The 21,637-nt window shown below is 48.4% G+C and overlaps 1 protein-coding gene across 1 annotated transcript in view; it reads left to right on the top strand.

Annotated features, from left to right (window-relative positions):
* Positions 1-21,637, top strand: part of Itgb3 (integrin subunit beta 3) — a 58,413-nt gene that overhangs the window by 27,135 nt on the left and 9,641 nt on the right. The window contains exons 4-12 of the mRNA XM_085829486.1: positions 302-554; positions 4,133-4,295; positions 4,905-5,066; positions 7,608-7,703; positions 8,309-8,398; positions 9,533-9,672; positions 10,949-11,373; positions 19,750-19,972; positions 21,033-21,133. Coding sequence (XP_085685612.1) covers positions 302-554; positions 4,133-4,295; positions 4,905-5,066; positions 7,608-7,703; positions 8,309-8,398; positions 9,533-9,672; positions 10,949-11,373; positions 19,750-19,972; positions 21,033-21,133 — 1,653 coding nt within the window. The remainder of the gene's footprint in view (positions 1-301; positions 555-4,132; positions 4,296-4,904; positions 5,067-7,607; positions 7,704-8,308; positions 8,399-9,532; positions 9,673-10,948; positions 11,374-19,749; positions 19,973-21,032; positions 21,134-21,637) is intronic.

Genomic DNA, 21,637 nt, shown 5'->3' with positions numbered 1-21,637 from the left:
TTGTATGACTTAGAGTATAGACCCTGGGGACCCAGAGGGTCCCACACATGGGGATTTAGAGATGGTGGGAAATCATAGAGTGGAAAAGAAGAGGTTCAAGATGCTGCAAGAAGGCAGGAGGGGTGTGTGTGTGTGTGTGTGTGTGTGTGTGTGTGTATGTGGTGGGGGGAGGGGAGGCGACCAACACTTTCAAGCATAATTTGATCAAGCAGTTATTAACCCTCCATGGAGGCCTGCTTGTGTATTTGATCCTAGAAGAAGAGGAGGCGAAAAAAAAACCTAACACCCTTCTGCCTTCCAGATGATTCGAAGATCTTCTCACTTCAAGTGCGGCAGGTGGAGGATTACCCCGTGGACATCTACTACTTGATGGACCTGTCTTTCTCCATGAAGGATGATCTGTCCAGCATCCAGACCCTGGGTACCAAGTTGGCCTCTCAGATGCGCAAGCTTACTAGCAACCTTCGGATTGGCTTTGGGGCCTTCGTGGACAAGCCTGTATCGCCGTACATGTACATCTCCCCACCGCAGGCAATCAAAAACCCCTGTTACAAGTAAGGCCTTTCTCCACAAGCCAGGGAAGCACCTCCCCCATGATCAAAGGCTGGTCCAAGTCCAGGTCCATTTTCCTTCACAAGTTTACTTTTTTAATTTCTATGCGTGTGTTTGGGCCTGTTTGCATGCACGTGTGCCAGGTGACCGTGGAGGCCAGAAGAGGGTGTCAGATCCCTTGGGACAGGGGTTGCAGGTGGATGTGAGATGGGAACCAAATTCTGTTGCTCTTCTGGGAAGAGCATCAAGTGCTTTCACCATTGAGCCACCTCGCTAGCATCTTTCAGGTCATTTTGTTGGCAGCTTTATGCAAGAGCCATAGCATTTGCAACTTGTTCCCTGCCTGGAAGATGGGCCTACTATCTGGAGTATTGTGCCAATAGGGCTCACAGCTGCCAGGGGTCGTATACAGAAGTGCCACCAGCTTTTCGGCTTTGCCACAAATGAGCAGATGTGGTGGTGGTGGTGGGGGGGAGCAAGCTCAAAAGCAGAGAGAAGTCTAGAAGAATAAGAATGTAATTGTGATTTCAGAGGAATTAGTTCTGTGGTCCCTATTATAGTCACCAAGGGCACAAATTATACAGAGTTAAAGTGCAAGAAAATTAAATCACTTTATTGAACTCTTTAACAGTATATAAATGGCTACATTCTCTCTATTCACCTCCTTTATAGCAATACATTTTTTAGAAAATTTATTGTTTCATGTGTATCAGTGTTGCCTGCATGCTTGCTTGTGTACCATGTGTGTGCTTGATGCCATCAGAGGCCAGAAGAGGGTATTGAATGCCCTGGAACTGGAGTTATAGATGGCTGTGAGCCACCAGGTGGTTGCTGAAATTCAACCTGGGTCCTGGGTCCCCTGGAAGATCACCCATCCATCCATCTCTCTAGCCCCTCACCTCTTTTTTTTTTTTTTTTTGAGACAGACAGAGAATTTTTCTCTGTAGCCTAGGCTGGCCTCACCCTCCCACGTGCTGTTTACAGACAGAAGCCAACCCACTGGGCCATCTCTCCAGCCCTAGTAATGATAGTTTTAGATCACTACTCTACATAGATTTACTGTCTTCATCAAGTAAGCCATTCAATAGTAAACTGCAATGGGTTGAATGGGTTGAATGTGAAGTGGGCCCCACAGGCTCACACGTTTGAACATTTGGTCCCCAGGAGGTTCTGGGGTCAGAGGAGCTCTAGGAATTGTACATAGGGTCTTATATTTGCTAGGCGAGTGTTCTACCTCTGAACCACGCCTCCAGCCCTGGGCCTCTGTTGGCTTATGTTTAGTTACTTTCCCTGCTGTTATGATCAAACACTTGGTAGAAGCAACTTAAGAGAAGAAAGGCTTATATTGGCTCATGTCTCCGAGTATGTGTTCTATCATGACAGGTAAGGCATGAAGTGTCCAAAGTGGCTTGGTCTGTGGTGGCAGGAACCTGTGGCAGCTACTTGCTACACGCCACCAGGGCTGAACAGGGAGCTGACTTGGAACAATCCATCCTTGCCCATATAACCCTATGTATGCCAGCGAGGATCTGTGCTAAAGGTTTTATAGCCTCCCTCAAACTGTGCCGCCACTGGGGACCAAGTGTTCAGATGCGTGAGCCTGTGGCATCCATCTCACATTCAAACCATAGCAGCTTACTATTGAATGGCTTACTTGACAAAGACTGTAAATCTATGTACAGTAGTGGTTTAAAACTATGATTATTACTGCTGGAGAGATGGCCCAGTGGTTAAGGATGCTTCCCACTCTTCCAGAGGATCCAACACAGTCCAGTTCCAGTACCCAGGTCAGACAGTTCTGTTTTTGTTGTTGTTGTTTGTTGTTTGTTTTTTGTTTTTTTTTTGAGACAGGGTTTCTCTGTGTAGCCTTGGCTGTTCTGGAACTCACTGTGTAGACCAGGCTGGCCTCGAACTCAGAAATCCACCTGCCTCTGCCTCCCAAGTGCTGGGATTACTGCACTGCCCAGCTGGTCAAACAGTTCTTAAGCCAAGCCTCCAGCTCCAACTTTAGGGGATCTAATGCTGCCTTCTGGCCTCCGTGGGCACCTGCATACACTCACTCTCTCTGCTCTCTTTTTTCTCTCCCCTCCACAATTAAAAATAAAGTATATTAAAATGATGATTTCTGGGCTGACAAGGCATAACTTTACTTTTTAACTTTATAAAAACATTCTGTGGTACAGTTTTAAACTTCTGCCTGGGCTCCATGTTTCCCCAGAAAAGACATCAGTTAGTCGGGGGGAGCAGAGCATGATCTGTAAATGTATTGGCTATCTGCTTGATTGTTGCAGTAAAACAGTGTTAATGATAACAGCCATGACAGCTCGAGCCCAATTCTTGCAGAACCGATTTATTTGGTCCCACGACAGCTCTCAGGGAACACTATGACGGCTCACTATAGATCCTGCCACTGGGCTACACCTCCAGCTCTGACTTCGATTAGCTTATGTATTAATTACTTATCTTGTTGCTGTGACCAAATCCTTGATGGAATACAGGTTCAGAGAGTCTATCGGAGAGCCCATGCTTGGTAAATGGGGAGCCAGAGTTTAATCTTCCTGTCTGGTTTCATGGCTTCCTTTCTTGCCCTTTTGGCTATCTGGAGGTATGGTTATGATGCCACAGGTAGCTTGAAGGGCTTGGGAGTCTAGATTGTCTCAGTAGTTGTGATTCTGTGAGGCTGGAAGTGAGCTGTGTGGTAGAGCGTTTATCTGGCATGCGTGAGACTTTGAGTTCAATCCTTAGCACCAACATGCACTTGTGTATGCACACACACAGAGACAGACACACAGACACACACACACACACACACACACACACACACACACACACACAGAGACCCACACAGAGACACAGAGACACACAGATACAGGTACATACACAGAGACACACAGAGACTCAGAGACACACATACATAGACACACATACAAAGACACAGACACACAGAGAGAGACACACACAGAGAGACAGATACAGAGAGACAGACACAGAGATTCATAGACACAGAGAGACACAGAGACACAGAGACAGACATACAGACACACAGAGACACACAGACACAGGTACACACACAGAGACACACACAGATACACACAGACACACAGAGACTCAGAGACACACAGATACACACAGACACACATACAGAGACACAGAGACACACACACCCACAGACACAGACACACACACACACACACACACACACACACACACACTGAAACAGACACACACACACAGACACACAGAAACACAGAGAGACACACACACTGAGACAGAGACACACACACACAGACACACAGAAACACAGAGAGAGACACACACAGAGACAGAGACACAGAAACAGAGACACACACAGAAACACAGACACACACACACACACACACACACACACACACAGAGAGAGAGAGAGAGAGAGAGAGAGAGAGAGAGAGAGAGAGAGAGAAAGAATGAGAGAATGAGGACTAATATGATATGGCCTGGCCTAGGTATGCCACTGGCTATATCTGTCCCTCTCTCTTTTCCTGACCCCCGTATTGCCCTCCCATCATGGCTTCTGCTAAGATGACCTCTCATCCCCCTCCAGTATGAAGAATGCCTGCTTGCCCATGTTTGGCTACAAACACGTGCTGACACTAACCGACCAGGTGTCCCGCTTCAATGAAGAAGTGAGGAAACAGAGTGTGTCCCGTAATCGAGATGCCCCAGAGGGCGGCTTTGATGCCATCATGCAGGCTACAGTGTGTGATGTGAGTTCGAAAGGCAAGGGCTGCCAGGTGGAGCTGGCACAAATGAAAATGGGGAAGGAAACAGTTCACTTGGGGGTTTCCAGTATGATGGGGGATGGGAACCACATGGGACTTTGCACAGTATGTGTAATAAGTCTGTCTTTATATCCATGCCAAGGCCACAGCAAACACCTCTTTAAACCACAGTAGCTCCAGATCTCTCTGAGGGAGAACATCTTCCCACAGTTTCTGGAACTATTTCAGAGTCAAGCCTGGGTCAACTTGATCTCAACAAAGTGGGCAGATGTTAGGGTGGGATTTCTTCTGGTTGAGGCCAGCTCTGTGGATGCAGATGGGTCCTGGTCACTGGAGGAGTTATGTGTGGAGTTGAAGAAGGCATGCTTTAGCCTCATGAACTAATCAATGATGCGATGGCTCCCTTATGGGGAGTAAAGCCCAGATTGGGAAGCTCTCGTTTATGTTTCAAGGCTTGGGGCTGAGGTCTGTCTCCAGGACAACTGGTCCACTTTTCAAGCTATGCCGGTTCTGGGGTCTTAGTTTTTGTATTGATGACATAGCTGAAGTTGTGGTGTTTTTTATTTATTTTATTCATTTACTTATATTAAACAGGAAAAAATTGGCTGGAGGAATGACGCATCCCATTTGCTAGTGTTTACCACGGATGCCAAGACCCATATTGCCCTGGATGGAAGGCTGGCAGGCATTGTCCTGCCCAATGATGGGCGCTGTCACATTGGCACCGACAACCACTACTCTGCCTCCACTACCATGGTGAGATGCCTGGCCCCTGGTCCGTGTTCACTCGGGTAGGGCAAGAGCTTTTGTGTGAAACTGGAAACAGCTATTCCTGTGGGCATCATATGGGGTTCAGCCGATGCCTGTCTCTGCACATCCCACAGGGACTCACTCATCCAGGGTCTATAGACATTGTCTGACCACGCCTGTGGTCAGTGTGCACACTGAGTCTACTATCATTAGCACCAGCCTCTTGGCATCCAGAATGGACCCATGCCATGTGCCAGGCACAGCTGGAAAGCTCATGTTTTCCCTTCCTCTGTGAATGGCCCCTGGAATCACGCTCACTTGTAGTTAGGGAGGAAAAAAAGGGGAGGGGAGCCGGGCGTGGTGGCGCACGCCTTTAATCCCAGCACTCGGGAGGAAGAGGCAGGCGGATTTCTGAGTTCGAGGCCAGCCTGGTCTACAAAGTGAGTTCCAGGACAGCCAAGGCTACACAGAGAAACCCTGTCTCGAAAAACCAAAAAAAAAAAAAAAAAAAAAAAAAAAAAAAAAAAAAAAAAAAAGGGGAGGGGAAAGGACAAAGGTTTCATTGATGAAATAAAAAACCCCAGAGAGCAGAGTCTGTTGAGGAAAGGTTAAAGGGCACAGAGTCCTCTGGTTTGAAAGAAAGATGGTCCATGAATAATTTAGGATGATACATAAGAAAACTTCTGAAAAGTTATTTTATGTGTTTTAGTTAACCGTAGTTAATTAAATAAGAGGAAAAGGAGCTTAAATTGAAATAAAAATTGCTGTGAGCCATGAAACAAGTGTAACAATGTTTAACATATAGTAGCACTAGACAAGAGACAAGTGTAACAATGTTTAACATATAGTAGCACTTTGGGTACTTGGGAGGAAGTCTTGATGGTTTTTTTTCCCCGGTCTTGTGTCCCCGCGTCTTGTCTCCCCCCCCCCCCCACCGTTTCATGAAACAGGGTCTTGCTATGCATTCTGGGCTGGCTTCGCCTCGTAGATGTGAGGGTATAGCAATGTGCCGCTATGTCTGCCTTATTTGTTTGTTTTTGTTGTTGTTGTTGTTTTGTTTGTTTTTTTGAGAAAGGGTCTCTCTCATTCTATAGGCAGCCCAGGCTGGCCTTCACCTTGCAATCCTTCTGCCTCTGCCTTCTGAGTGTTGGGATTAGGAGTCTGAGCTTCCATGCCTGTTATTTTTTTTTTTTTTTTTTCTGGTCTGGAGACTGAACCCAGTGTCTCACAGTATGTTAGATATTACCTAACTACCAAGCCACTCCAGCCTACTCAGTTTTTTTTTAAAGTCAATAAATAGAGGAACCACCTGTAAATGATCAAAGGCAGGGCACTTAACTGGAGATCTCATGAGCTCCCTTGCAAGGTCTAGGGTTCCACGGACATGGTCATGACTCGTACTGTTTCCTGGTCTCTCCACTTCCTTGGTATTAACCACATCCAAGCTGAGCAATGTCAGACAATGGGTGAGTCAGCAAACTTTGACACTAGTCTACCCAGAGCATTGAGCAGGAGCTGTGAGAGATGAAACAGCTCTAAGGACCTACTCTTAGGAGGTTTAGATGAAGAGAGAGGATCTATCCCTACACAGTATTAATAGCATGGAACTCATGATGTACACTAAGTGGGTGGGTGACACAGTCAAGGGCTATTGGCAGTTGAAGGAGGAAAGCTCTTAGTAGCTGGGGTGGTCAAGGAGCGCCTCCTGGAGGAGGTGAGCTTAGGCTAAGGAAGGAGGAGGATTACCAAGATGACAGGTAACAGGAGAAATGAGCTAGGTCAGTGCTGAGGAGAAGAGGCAGGTGTAGGGGTGAGTGACATTTGGACAGTGAGGCTGAGATCATGTGGCAGGTGACCAGTAGAGGGAGGTTAGGGCATTTGCCCGTAATTCCACAACAGTGGGGCCCAGCCCATGGAGATGCTTTGAGCCTGAGAGGGACGGAAGGTGCTTGGTTTTGGAGCCACCAGCCCAGGGTTCACAGCCGAGCTTCTGGGACTTTTTACCCTTTCACTCAGGCACTGCACCATTTTCTGTTGCTAATGATACAATCGCACGGACACAGTAAGTTGGAAAAGAGCTTTCGTTTTGTTTTTAGAACTTGTGAATTTGAGGGACAGCATCTGGTGATGATCATGGCTGGCTGAGTCCCAAGACTCAGGAGGTCCTGAGGCAGGAGGTCAGGGAGCATGCGTGTGGGTTTCTGTCTTCATTGGTTTTCTTTTGTTAAGCTAGTGAGGTTCAACTCTGGGGCCTTCTAATTCTCCTTACTTCCCAAAGACTCTACCCTAAATACCTTAGCAGAGAGTGTGTGTGTGTGTGTGTGTCCACTTTCTCAGCATCTCACAGGTGGAAATCAGTTTTATCTCACAAAACCTGAGGGGTTCGCTGAAGCCACACCCAAACCATAACACTCACTTTGATTAGTGGGTAAAATCAAAGTTTCACATTGCTTTGGTCATACCCCAAATAAGACGGCCTCAAAGGTTTAGAATCCAGGGGTGCCTGTGAGACATGTCTATTAACCTTTACCTTTCCCCCGTTTTCAGGATTACCCATCCCTGGGGCTGATGACTGAGAAACTATCCCAGAAAAACATTAACTTGATCTTTGCAGTGACTGAAAATGTCGTCAGCCTTTACCAGGTAATTAGGGCTCTGGGCTTCTCTCTTGTCACCACAGGTGGACCTGACCCCAGTGGCCAGCTTCTGCTTTCACTAGCCAGGGACCCAACCAGGAAAAAAATCCTTTTAAACGCATTCTCCAGGCTGCTTACATTCCTCCCTGTAGCCTTTTCCCTTCAAACTCTCACCTATAAGGAAACCGGTGGTGGTTTGCAATGGCGGTGGAGGTGACTCAGTGCGGGGAGGGGTAGAAAAAGTTTTTTGTTTTTAAATAATGTTTCTTAGATATGAAAGTATGCTAGATCTGTTTTGGTAGTGACAAGTAAGATACTCCACAGTGCCCTCCAAACTTCATTTTAAGACTGCCAGTTGGGCGGTAGTGGTGCATGCCATTAATCCCAGCACTTGGGAGGCAGAGGCAGAGGCAGGCGGATCTCTTGAGTTTGAGGCTTCCTGGTCTACAGAGCAAGTTCCAGGACAGCCAGGGTTGCACAGTGCAACCTTGTCTCTCAAAAACAAACAAACAAACAAACAAACAAACAACCGCTGCCAGTCTGACGAAGGAGGGCCCGAGGAGGAGACCACTTTCTTCAGTACGCTGTGGACATCTTTGTCTTCCTTTCTAGAATTATAGTGAGCTCATTCCCGGGACCACAGTGGGAGTCCTGTCTGATGACTCAAGCAATGTCCTCCAGCTCATTGTTGATGCTTACGGGGTAAGAATGCTGGCCCAGGAGGCCCTGGTGCGTCTGGTCTGCTGGATGAGGCTTACTCATCAGTGCTTTAAAAAAAAGAAGTACAAGAGGGATGTTGTGGTCTACGGCAGAAAGCAGACACATAAATTTCCTTCAGGAAGGAAATTATATCAAAAAGCCGTGCTTGGACCTGTGGGTGGGAGAATATTAGATATAAACAATATAATATGGGGGGTAAACATAATAGGACCTTAAAAGTGACAAGAGGCTTCCCTGTAGAGCCTAAAGAAGAGCTTCATTAAGAGAGTGAGAGAGGTTCAGAGAAGGAGAGAGATAGAGAGAGATAAAGGAGAGGAGAGGAGAGGAGAGAGAGAGAGAGAGAGAGAGAGAGAGAGAGAGAGAGAGAGAGGAAGACAGAGATACAGGACAAACTTCCATGAGAACAGTGGGAGGGGAGGTCCAAGGAGCCTTTCCAGTGAGCAACCTTTATCTCCAGACCCAATCTTCTTGCTGAGTCTAAGACCAATCCCCAGAACAAAGGAAGGTTCCAGCTTTGTATACGCTGTAGGAGTGGCGGGAAGTTTCCTTTCATATGGTTTGGTTGAACATCACACACAGAGAAGCCAGGAGGTACTATATACATTGAGAACAGTCAAGTCAGAGCACAAATTGTCTTGGAACTCTCTGTCCCAAAGACAGCTGCAGGGACTCAGGTTGTGGGGTCACTCCTAAAGGTGCAGGCCCATGTTCTAACAGAGCTCGGATTTGGGAGCCGTCTGCCATTCTCCCGTGTGGCCTTACTGCTTTTCCTTTATGCCCCCAGAGGTAGATGGTGGCCGGCCTTGGGAGTAATGAATGGCACCTTCAGAAATGGGCCAGAAAGGAAGGCCAGGGAGGAACAGGAATGGCCTGTGGGGAGCTTAGAGGAGGAGGAGGCTGCAAATGGGGATTCGATGCCCAAGGATGCAGCTGTAGGGCAGAGTGAGGGAAAGGCAGGTCTCATCAACATACAAAAGAGGTGACCAAGCATAGAGCCTCTATGGCAGCAACTGCCAGGTAAACCTCAGGGCAAGTCCAAGGCCACTGGCTTGGCTTTGTGTGGATGGACTTGGCTTTTGTCAGTGCCCTAACCTTCCTTTACCCTCTTCTGCTCAGAAAATCCGCTCTAAAGTGGAGCTGGAAGTACGTGACCTGCCGGAAGAACTGTCACTGTCCTTCAATGCCACCTGCCTCAACAACGAGGTTATCCCAGGCCTCAAGTCTTGTGTGGGCCTCAAGATTGGAGACACGGTGAGGTGGGCTAGGGGAGGGACTGATGCTGAGACTCTGACCATGGGCCCCGAGATCTGTGTGCACCCCGGCCCTTTCCAGAATTAGATGTTAGGGTAGTAGGGTTGTCAATCTTTCCCCTTGAAGCTTACGATGCTTAAGGTTTCTAGAGCTGCCGAGAAAAACCCATTATTTATTTTTTCTTAAAGAAAGTCTATCTTTGGTTTTTTGTGTTTGCACCTGCACGTCTGATTGAAAGTGAAAATATCTCTTAACCTAGCTCGTCACCCAGGGTAATGCTTTTCTTCTCTCTGCCACATAAAAAGGGGGCAGTATAGCATCTGTGAACTCTTGCTGAGTACTGGCTGCACCAGGTTTTATTCTGGCTGACAAAAATCCATCAGCAAGTAGAACAGGCAAAAGTTCCTGCTCTCTTGAGACTTAAGAGTGTAAATATTCATCTTGTCCCTCCACCCCCCCCACTGCTTTCTTGATTATTACTGTTATTTTATTTTATTTTATTTTATTTTATGTGTATGGTTATTTTGCCTGCATGTATATTTGTGTATCACACATGGATCTGGTACTGGTAAAGGCTAGAATTAAGTATCAGATTCCTTTGAAATAAGAGTTACGATTAGCCGTGTGGATTTTAACCCATGTCATCTTATTAAGAGCAGCCAGTGCTCTTAACCTCTGAGCCATCTCTCCAGCTCCCCTGGTTTTGTTTGCCGGTTCTCCTCTCCTCTTCCTGGTCCATGGGAGAGAGGAATGAAAAGAAATAGATCTTCTGGTCCTGTTCCCTATAAGTTTATATTCTAAACACACGTGTTCACACCCCACACACCGCACCCTGCAATAAAATGCTATACAGCAATCTCTCAGTTTGCCATTGACCATTGTATAGCATGGTGTGGTGCAAAGCAACATTTTGTGTGCCTTGCTGTTATTATGTAACAATAATACTTAACTCCAGCTAGCATAGTTGGCTAAAGAAATGTATTCCCCAAATCACAGGTTCTGTCCTGCTTGAGCTGGTTTATTTCTCAGGACAAAACCAGTCCTCTATTGTGTGTCTGTAACTGTCCAGTGAGATATGCCACAGTGGTATTATTGCTGTGCTATGCCAGCATAGCTTTTACTCTGTAGACTCAATAGAATTAAGGCTGAGGAATTCCCCTGGGCATGTGGATTTGACACTCAATTTTGTTGTCCTTGGAAGGTTACAGCGTAGCATTTCCTCTGGGGCTGGGGTTACCCAGATCCACTTAGGTCTGAATGTCATTTTTCCATCCAGGTGAGCTTTAGTATCGAGGCCAAGGTGCGTGGCTGCCCCCAGGAGAAGGAGCAGTCTTTCACTATCAAGCCTGTGGGCTTTAAGGACAGCCTCACCGTCCAGGTGACCTTCGACTGTGACTGTGCCTGCCAGGCCTTTGCCCAGCCTTCCAGCCCACGCTGCAACAATGGGAACGGGACTTTTGAATGTGGGGTGTGCCGCTGTGACCAGGGCTGGCTGGGGTCCATGTGTGAGTGCTCTGAGGAGGATTACCGACCCTCTCAGCAGGAAGAGTGCAGCCCCAAGGAGGGCCAGCCCATCTGCAGCCAGCGGGGAGAGTGCCTCTGTGGCCAGTGTGTCTGCCACAGCAGTGACTTCGGCAAGATCACTGGCAAGTACTGTGAGTGCGATGACTTCTCCTGCGTCCGCTACAAAGGGGAGATGTGTTCCGGTGAGTTCAAGCGTCTATCTGCTCAAGAGCCATGTGTGCACGTGTACCCATAGTGCCTTGGGAGCAAGTGGAGAGCTTGGGGTTGGCAAGGCGGGCAGAACTGAGGATCCACTGAATAGAAAAACAGAAATGAGCCGGGGAGGGGAGCAGTCCTTTTCCCTTTATTCCTGTAAGCTGGAACAAGTAGGTGGAGTCGAGAAACACCAAGGGGAAGTAGTTTATCTTGCTTTTCTGTCTTCAGCTCTCTCTGATAATGTTGCAAGTTCCTAGTTCTTTTGAATTTGAGGACCAACATCTTTCTCATCTAAAAAAAAATTAGTCTCATGGTAGTTTACAGATGGATGATGTTGGAAATATACTTTAAAACTAATGATAATTTTACTTGAATTTATTTTGCTAGCTCCAGGGACTTAGAAAGTAGTGGTATATATGCAAGCCATTGGAGGTACTTAGAACAGTCCTTGAAAATGGTATGCTCATGTTAAACATTACCCCTGTTTATCATCTGTCTGTTATTATTTGTATTCTGTCTCTGTGCTGTCCAAGATGGTAGCCACCAGCCACATGTGTCTATTTAAATTAATTAAGATAGAAAACATGTGTTCAGCTTTTCAGTGGGCCACATGTGGCTAGTGGCTATCATACTGGACCATGTGGGTATTGAACATTTTGACATAGCAGAAAGTTCCACAGGATGGTGTGGCCATAGGGATTACCTACCTGCAGATTAAAAGTGTGTGTGTGTGCACATGCATCCATGTGCACAAGTGTGCATGTGTGCATGAGTGTGCACATGCGTATGTGTGCATGTGTGTGAATGCACATGTGTGTATATGGCTATACAGACTAGAGGTGACCATTGTGTGTCTTCCTCAGTTACTCTCTACCTTTCTTTTTGAGACAGGGTCTCCCATTGACCCCGGAGCTCACCAGTTGGCTAGGCTGGTAGGCCAGTAAGCCCCAGAGATCCAGCTGTTTCTGCTTTGAAGTGTTGAGATTACAGCATATAGATTTGTGCCACTGAGCCTGGCTTTATTTTTTAAAACCTAGTGCTGGAGATCTGAACTCAGGTCCTCATGTTTGTAACACAAGCTGTCTCTCCAGCCTGGAGATGAGAATTTTGAGCCCTTTGACCTGCAGGATTCTGTATCGTCCCTACTGTGAAATTCAGTGTAGTCCTGAGGCCTATTGGTAACTTCAAACTGGCCCCTGAGACCATTTGGATGTGTTTCCGACAAAGAGGAGCCAAAATCATGGTCAATATGGCCTTTATCTGAACACTCTAAGGGCAGATGCACAGCCTGAGTTCTCTTCTTAGGCTCTGGAGGGAGGTTTATGTTGGAGTGTAGCGCCTGTTTGGGACAGACAGGCTGCAGGCATTTGCTGTTTGCATTGGCTGGGCTGATTCATGTATAGGATGCTGTGTGATCAACAGAACAGAGGCTAACTGTTTTCTGTGGTGATCTAAGACCCAGGTGGACTTCATTTGCATTGAGGTTCAGCCAGTTGAGCTGAGCGACTCAGGTGCTCACTTTAACACGGTGGCACATGCCTGTAAGCCCAGCATCACAGACTGTCATGAGGAGGTCCAGGTCATCCTTAGATACATCGTAAGTTTGAGGCTTGTCAACACCCAACCACCACCACCACCACCACCACCACCACCACCACCACCACCAAAGTTCAATGAGAAAGGTAAATATGCCATGTAAAAACAGGTCCCAGGGGACCAGAGAGACTACTCAGTGGTTAAGAGCGTGTACTATTTTTGTTGATGTATCTCACAAACACCTGTCACTCTGGCCCTAGAGACGCGAACACCTCTGACCTCTAAGGCACCTGCACTCAACATACATGCTGTCACCATACACATCATTTAAAAATAATCTTTAAACTTAAAACATGCCCCATAAACACTAAAGTTGATACCTTTGCTGATCTGTAACATTGTTCACTTCAGTGAGGGAAAGAGATATCACTATTAAATTAGTGATAAAATTATTAAATAATTAATAATTGACATTATTATTAAATTATTATGTCATTATTAAATTAGCTAAATTAGTGGCAAGAGATCAGGACCCCAGTGATGAAAACTGGCGCATGATAGCAGTTTGAACTAGGGTGAGAGGCAGGGGTTTTAGCTCATTTTAATAGTTACCAGTATTTCAGTCATGCTTTTCTACCAAGGGCGCACACAAAGGAGCAAGTTGGGAGTGCTGGATGAGGTTGGCCTAGGAAAGGCCTACAGGAGAGCCTCAGGGCCCCTTCACCTCTTCTGGGATGATTGGTCCAGGGTGTGGTCTGGGGGAGGGGTCCCAGCCAGCCACCCACCCCACAGAGCCTTGGCAATTCCTCCTGAAGTGTCTGGTCCTGTGTGCTCCACTCCATTCCCCCTGGAGGGAGGGGGGACTCCTTTGGATGCCACACCCATTTTACTTCTCCTCACCAGGGTGTCTGGTGCCCATTGAGCCTCATCTTGTCCTTGTGACACTGTTATCACATCCTTAGGGACACATGTTCATGGGGTGTTCAGCACGTGTGATTCCTGACCTCTCAGAGCCAAAGTCCTGCACATCAGTGTTCTTTGATGCCTGCCTTGGTGGCATCACATGGGTCAGGAGTGCTAGCTGTGACTTGGCTCCTTCCTAGCCTGTGGCCTCTAAGCATGCAGGTAGCTGCCTGGTCACCCCCCTCCCCCATCCCTCCCCCCCTCCCCTGTGCTTCAGGCTTGGTCTTTGAGGTTGCTTGTAGCTACCTCAGACAGCAGGGAGACAGAGAATGTGCATGCTTCCTCCCAGGCTCTTTCCCGCCTGCTGCACACAGATGGGCTTCCTCTGTGGGCTGGGCCTTATGCTGTAGCCACATGGGAGGAACAGGTATCAACAGACAATTTTACTGTTTATTAATATACCAAAGTGTCTGTCTCATCAGGAGTCACAACCTGCTAGAACCCAGAAGTGGGTTGTCCGCAGAGTCCCTAGAGAGAGTGAGTCATGGGTGGGGGACTCATGGGCAGTCTCATGGAGGTGATGTCTGATGGATCTCCAAGGAAGGCTGGTTCTCACAGGAAAGGAGTGGAATCGTAAGTCAGTCTGGAAGTCTGGCTTTTCAGGGAGAGTAACCATGTTCCCTCTGACTGAAACCCCTCTTCCTCCTCTTTCATTTTTTTTCTCCCTCCTCTGGCTTTCCTGTGAACCCAGCCTAGGCCTCCCCCACTCCCCCTTTGGCTGGAGAGGTACCAACACTGTGACATTATTATACTGTGGTTTCCTTTGAAGGGCTGACTCTGCCAGGGCCTGGGGTCAGCCTGCTGGCTCTGGCTACCCACTTCCATTTCCACTCTCTGGCTGGCCCAGCAGATCCTCTTGTCAAAGATCACTTTGTTTTGCCTCACAAAGGAAACACTGTGGGATGCGGGTTCTGCGGAGGGCTGTGGCTTCTTCTGTGTCCTGCCAGGCCTCTGTGGCATCCTCCTTTCTCCATCCAGGAACCTGGCTAAAAGCAAGCGTAGTGGACAAGGTGGAGCGCTCCCCTCTGGCATCCCCACGCCCAGCTGCTGCTCGGTTGTCTGATTAGAGCTCACAGCTGCTCTTTCTTTGGAGCTGACAGGATCCGCCCTGCGTTCAGAAGTTGACCAGTGGAGGAAGGTTGTGCAAGGGCACTTCCGCTTCCTCAGAGTGGGCCCTGCTCTGTGGTGCCACCCAGACTTCCAAACTCACCATGGGCTCAGGCTGGAAGGAGTTTCTATCCTAGACGACATCCCTGCCGTGTGTGTGTGTGTGTGTGTGTATGTGTGTGTGTGTATGTGTGCGCGCGCGCGTGTGCACAAGCATGTACTAGCGTCCATGTGTGGACATCAGAGAATTACTCAGCCATTCCTCAGGAAGTGTCTACCTTGCTTATTGTCTCAGGGTCTCTTGCTAGGACCTAGTTTGTGAGCGAGCCCCAGGCATCTGCCTGTCTTTGCCTTCCTGGTGTTGGATTTGCAAATACAAGCCAGCATACCCGGCTTTTTTTTTTTTTTTCTTCCAAATGGGTTCTGGGGATAGAACTCAGATTTTCTTGACCATGGCAAGCCCTTTACTGACGGATCTATTTCTTAAGCCTCACTGGCTTTTGGCTCCTGCCTCCCTTCTTCCTTTCCTTCTCCTCGGCAAAGAAGATCCCAACCCTAATATCCTCTAGAGAGCCCAGTCTCAAGACTTAGAGTATTTCTGGTTCCCAGCTTTCCTGCCAGCTCCAACTTTATCTCTGTGGGCAGCTTGCTTCTGGCCTCACCTTTTTTTTAAAAAACAAAACAAAACAAAACAAATTTCTAATTAATCAATTAATTAATTAATTAATGTCTTTCAAGGCAGGGTTTCTTTGTATAGTCTTGGCTGTCCTGGAACTAGATCTATAGATCATGTTGGCCACAGAAATTCACATGCCTCTGTCTCCTGAGTGCTGGAATTAAAGGCGTGTGCCACCACCACCTGGCTATTTTTTATGTTGCTAAAATGATTTCTTTATTTTTAGTTTTATGCTCATTGGTGTTTGCCTGCATGTGTATCTGTGTGAGAGGATTGAATCACTTGGAGCTGGAGTTACAGACAGTTGTGAGCTGCTGGGGATTGAAGAGCAGCCAGTGTTCTTAACCACTGAACCATCTCTCCAGCCCCCTTTATGTGTACAGGTGTTCTGCCTGCGTGTCTGTACCTCATGTGCATGCAGTACCTGAGGAGGCCAGAAGAGGGCACTGCATTTCCCTAGGAATGGAGTTACAGACAGTTGCTAGCCACCCTGTAGGTTGAGGAACTCCAACTCTAGCCTTCTCTTCAGCCCTAATGTACTGCCTAGGCTGGCCTTGTGATCTTCCTGCCTCTGTCTCTTTAGCATATGCTGTGGGCCCCCCTACAACCAGTCTGTTCTAAGAATCATGTATTTCTTTCTAAGGGAGTGCTGTAGCTGAGTTGTATTTACGTGTTTGAGTCTTGAATGATGATGTATCTATGAGAGGGCAGTGCAGGGCCACAAGCGTAGGGGCTCATAGTGTCCAAAAGACAGTGGGCTCATCGAGAGCAGCGGGTGTGATCTTGTTACCATCAGAGTATGGCCGTGTACCACCCTCCCTCCCCTTCTTGGAGTGATTGATGTGATTTTCAGACCACTATCTGTTCCTTATCTTTCTTCCAGTTAACAGTCATATTTTGAATAGCTGTCCAGTTCTTCCTGATGCAACGCTCTAGAGAACGGGCCACTCTTTGTAAGGTTTAGTGGCCGACTTTTAAAGTCCTGTTAAATGAATACAAGAGCAATCCAGCATTGTGAGGTAAAACCTGCCTTCAATCGGCCTGCCCTCCCATGCCAGTCTCCCTCCCAGTCCTACACTCGGGGAAGTGATTGGACCCTCCACAGCAGGGCTGGCGGCTCATTGCACTACTGTAATACTACAGCCCAGGGCACAGTTGCTGTATGTATGTGTATTTTCCATGGATTGAGATTGCAAGCTCCCTTGTAGCACGGATCTTGTCTGGCACACTCACTGCTGAGTCTCCGGTGTCCAGTGTGTGGTACGAGGTCAGTAAATGGGTGTTGAGTGCGTGGGTGACTGAAGGAACACTAACTGTCTGCCTACTCCATAAAAGATTTCATGGTAATCCCCACTAATGATAAAGCTAACATGATAAGCCTATTGTCTGCCAAGAAGCTCAGAGAAACCGACAATCAAGCAAATGGCCATAGAGTAAGGGTGGATGTACAGCAGCCATAATGTTCCGGGGTGGGGGTGGGGGGCACCTGAGAAGGTGGTTGGCGCCACCTGAACAGGTCACAAAAAGTTAGTGAGAGGAAGGAACACTTGAGTTGGGCCTTAAGGGTGAATCGGGACTTGGAAGTGATCGCAGGGTTAAAGGGAGATCTAGATAGAAAGAACAGTATGAACAGAAATGGGAGCCCATGAAACTGCAGAAGGCTGAGCCCTGTCCAGATTGGGCCCTGACTCTGCTGGCCCTGCGGCCAGTTACGCAACCTTTCTGACACTACTGGGTTGTAAGCGAGGGTAAGGACATACAGAGTATGGTATGCAGGTGTCCATGCACTTCACTGTCACTGCTGAGAGCAACTGATGGCACAGGTGCCAGTGGGAAGATTAAACTTCCCTGGCTTTAGAAAGTAACATAAGTCTCTTCTCTAAACGACCCCCCGCAAAGCTGTCCTACTGTGCTCTCCTAGGGTGACATGGGGCAACAGGACATGTTAGCTACATAGGGTGACAGGACGTGTTAGTTATCTCTGTCACTGCTACAAAGTACCTGAGAGAAATGAAGGTGGAAAGATTTGTTCTGGCCCATGGTTTCAGAGGGTCCAGGCCATGCTTGCTTGGTCCCAAACGCTTAGGGCGGGGCAGCATAACAGCAGGCGCATGCGGTAGAAGACAGTGGCTGGCTTCATGGCCAGCTGGAAGCAGAGAGAGCAAGCCAGGAGTCGGTCAGGGAGAGATCTACTGTACCCTGCAAGGATCCCCCCACCCCCCGCAGTAACTCATTCATCTAGCTAGGCCTCGCTGCTCCTTTACAGAATCTCTCAAAATAGCATCACCAACTAAAAGCACAAGCAGACGAGGGGCATACGAGAAGGCAGGCTGTATCGGCGAGGCTGGATGCTGCCGAACCATGCTGGCAACTTCAGAAATGAATCGTGGTCAGTGTTTCTAAAGCTTTGCGGTGCAGGTGCAGGAAGAGTTGATCAGCAGAAGTTTGTTGGAGGTCTTTGGGCTCTGTGAGGTTTGGTGGAGGCTTTTGGATTGTGTGGGGTTATGGCTAACCAGATTTCTGCTGTTTTCCTCTGGACACTCTCTCTCCTCTTCTCACCCGGCTTTTCTCCTTTTCTCTATGGCATTCACGGGATTTATTTAGCAGTGTTGGCCCTCCGCAGGCTGTAAGGTAGGCTATATTTGTTCCCTGTGCTTCCTTGGCCTGTTGGTTGATTCCACAGGCTCGCAGTGCCTTTTGTCTGGCCCTTGGGTACCCTACCCCATCTACCTGCATACCCAGGGCACAATGTGTGTCTTCCCTTCCTGGCACAGGGCACGAGGCTATACCATTCTCTCATCTCATTCCAGTACACTTTACCATCTCGTGCATTCTCCCTCAGAGCCTTGCTTCTTACCTTGCAAGGTGACAATTAGCTGGTTTGAGAAACACAGTAATGGGCCTTGGTGGCTGGTCCATTATTTTGTTGGTGGGAAGGGCTAACTAGTTCAAGTCAGAGCCCTTGTTGATGTCTGACCTAACAGGGAGAAGATAATGGTAGTGATGGTTGACCTTTCTTGTCATGTTGGAGAGGGAACAGTCATGTCAGATCAAAAGAAGGCAGGTGTAGGAGCTGGAGAAGCCCTTTCACCACACCACTTTGTCAAAGTTCCTGAATGCCCTGTATGGGCACAGGCTATGGGGAACTCTCAGGTCTAAGGAGCTGGCTCTAATCCTCAGACGGATGCTGGCAGAGAAGGAGGAAGGATTCAGACCAGGGCAAGAAAAAGGACAGGAAATCTGGGAGATACAGATCTGAATCCTCCTTTGCTTTCCGGGTTTTCGCCCTTGGGATGCCTAAACTGCTGTTTGTCTCTATGGGTTAGAGTTTTTCTAGCAATGCGCTAGGTCCCCTGCTCACCTGCAGGATCATTGTTAGTGTGGTGGTGCGGTAATTTGTTAATACACTCTAAACTCTCTGGTGGGTGCGAGTGCCTCCTCTACACCCGCCTAAATGTTGTTTTGAATTCCAGAATGAAACACACACACACAGACACACACACACACACACACACACACACACACACACGAAGCCTTATTTTAATATGCCCGAAGCCGCTCAATGCAATGGCTGGGCACTTCCAAACCTCCCCACGACTAACACACTCTCCCCTCTATTCCTGAGTTATTACTTACTAAAAATCTACATTCTAACTTGGCTGCCTGGACCCAGTTGGGCAGCTCACTCAGGCCGTGCACTCCAGGTTCCTTCACGTGACTGTTGGCTCTCGCTTCTCCATCTCCCAAGCCCGATCTTCCTGCTTCCCTGTCCTGACGATTCTCCAGCCTTCTTCTTCCCATGGTCTCTTGCCCGGAAAATGTAAGGTCCTGCCTCTGTCTCCCTGCCCAGCCATTGGCTGCCAGCAACTTTATTTACCAATAAGACCCAATTGGAGGCGGGGACCCTCAGCGTCTTACAGGCAGACATGTGGATTTCCATGTGATTTTGGGAGCCGAGTTAACACAAATAACATTAGAACCAACCCACAGGTGTGGTTGGGAGAATGGGGAAGGTTAGTAGCCTGTTGTCATGGGGTGGGCTCCTTACCGCTGGTCTGCTGTCTCCTGGCTCTGTTTGTAGGCCATGGGCAGTGTAACTGTGGGGACTGCGTGTGTGACTCGGACTGGACTGGCTACTACTGCAACTGCACTACACGCACTGACACCTGCATGTCCACCAATGGGCTGCTGTGCAGCGGCCGGGGCAACTGCGAGTGCGGCAGCTGTGTGTGTGTCCAGCCAGGCTCCTATGGAGACACCTGTGAGAAGTGCCCCACCTGCCCAGATGCCTGCTCCTTTAAGAAGTGAGTGAACAGCGTGCAGAGACGTGGGAGGCTGGGAGAAGGAGGGGGGCCCTGGCAGAGAACTCCCAACTCCGGGGATCTGTCTTAGAGAACCGTTTGCCAAATGGCTGCTTTCCTTTTTCCCATGGGGAAGTTGGAGGTGGCACCAGCTGTGCAGGGACCAAAGCAGAACCAGTTGGAGCCAGCCCTCTTCCAGAGTGGCATCTCGAAGCCCTCCGCACGGGGAGGGGGATCAAATAGGACATTCTAACTTTCCAATGCAGTGTTCTGATTTCTATGGGAGGTACAGGGGCTGAGGTTCTGGTGGGCCTCAGTGAAATGGGCATCTGTTAGTATAGAGCTGCCCCGTTCGGACGTTGAGGAAGTGTCAGTCAGTACAAGTCTATGGCTCTGCTGTTGCCAGGTTCACACAGGTCATGCACTCTGAGCTGCAGTAGGGCCCAGGGCTTAGAAGAAAGAGCCTCATGCTGAGATAATGCTCTGTGGTCACTGTCTTGAAATTTAGGTATGTTTGGACAGAATTTTAATTTTTCAGTGGACTCTCAAATCACGTGACCAACTCTGACCTTAAACCTCTGAGAATTGGTGGGAAGTCACCATCACCAACACCTTCACCATCACCATTATCATTGCCTTCACCATCACCAACACCTTCATCAGCCTTTACCATCATCACCATCATCTTCACCATCACTGTCACCTTCACCTTCACCATCATCTTCACCATCACTGTCACCTTCACCATCATCACCACCATCATCTTCACCATCATCATCACCATCACTATCACCATTATCATCATCACCATCTCTGAAGAAGTTTAATGAAGTCTCTTTGATCCTATAGTCCCAGCAGTCAGGAGCCTGAGGCAGGGGTTTCAAAAGTTCAAGACCAGGTTAGGTTCTGTTCTCAGATCCAGGGTTGGCTGGCCAGGTCCTGTCTGAGGCGAGGAGGGCCTCTTCATTCCTGAGGTCCATGATGCCTTCTGGGTACATGGCATACCATACATGCGTAGAGCTGTTCCCGCCTGGCTTTAGTTTTTGTGTCCTCTCTCCTCTAGGGAGTGTGTGGAGTGTAAGAAGTTCAACCGGGGGACGCTCCATGAAGAAAACACCTGCAGCCGATACTGCCGGGATGACATCGAGCAGGTGAAAGAGCTGAGTAAGTGCAGCGGGTCTGAGGGTTCACGTGCCCAGGATAAACCCAGGCCATACACACTTCCCTCTGGTCTCAAAGCTCATCAGCTTCCTTTTTCCAAGGTGGAAGAGCAGTTGCCACCTGATGTACAGGCCTGATGTGTAGTGGGCACGTGGCGAAGGCTGGCTATCTGAGAGTCTCCGTCGTCCTTGCAAATGTGTTCCGGAGCTCACACCTCCTGCTAACTGGAGCCCCAGGCTCAGCACGTGCAAGGACGTGCAAGTCAGATAATTCTTAGTTTACTCCTCAAGGAGAGGAAGGGAATGTCTTGGATTTCATAGATGAGAAAACTAGGCATACACCTGTGGCTGCCGTCCCTAGCTTAGTAGGCGAGTTAAGTGACACTGGGCCTGGTGGCACACACTTGTGACCCTGTCACTCAGGAGGCTGAAGCCGGTGGATCTTCACTTTGAAGCCAGCCTGGGCTACAGGCGTGAGTATTCCAGGCCAGCCCCAGGTACAGAGCAA

The sequence above is a fragment of the Mus caroli genome, unplaced genomic scaffold (assembly GCF_978045245.1).
Source record: "Mus caroli unplaced genomic scaffold, Mus_caroli_1 scaffold_13, whole genome shotgun sequence".
In the NCBI taxonomy this organism is placed as follows: Eukaryota; Metazoa; Chordata; class Mammalia; order Rodentia; family Muridae; genus Mus; species Mus caroli.
This window is presented reverse-complemented; position numbering and strand designations above follow the sequence as displayed.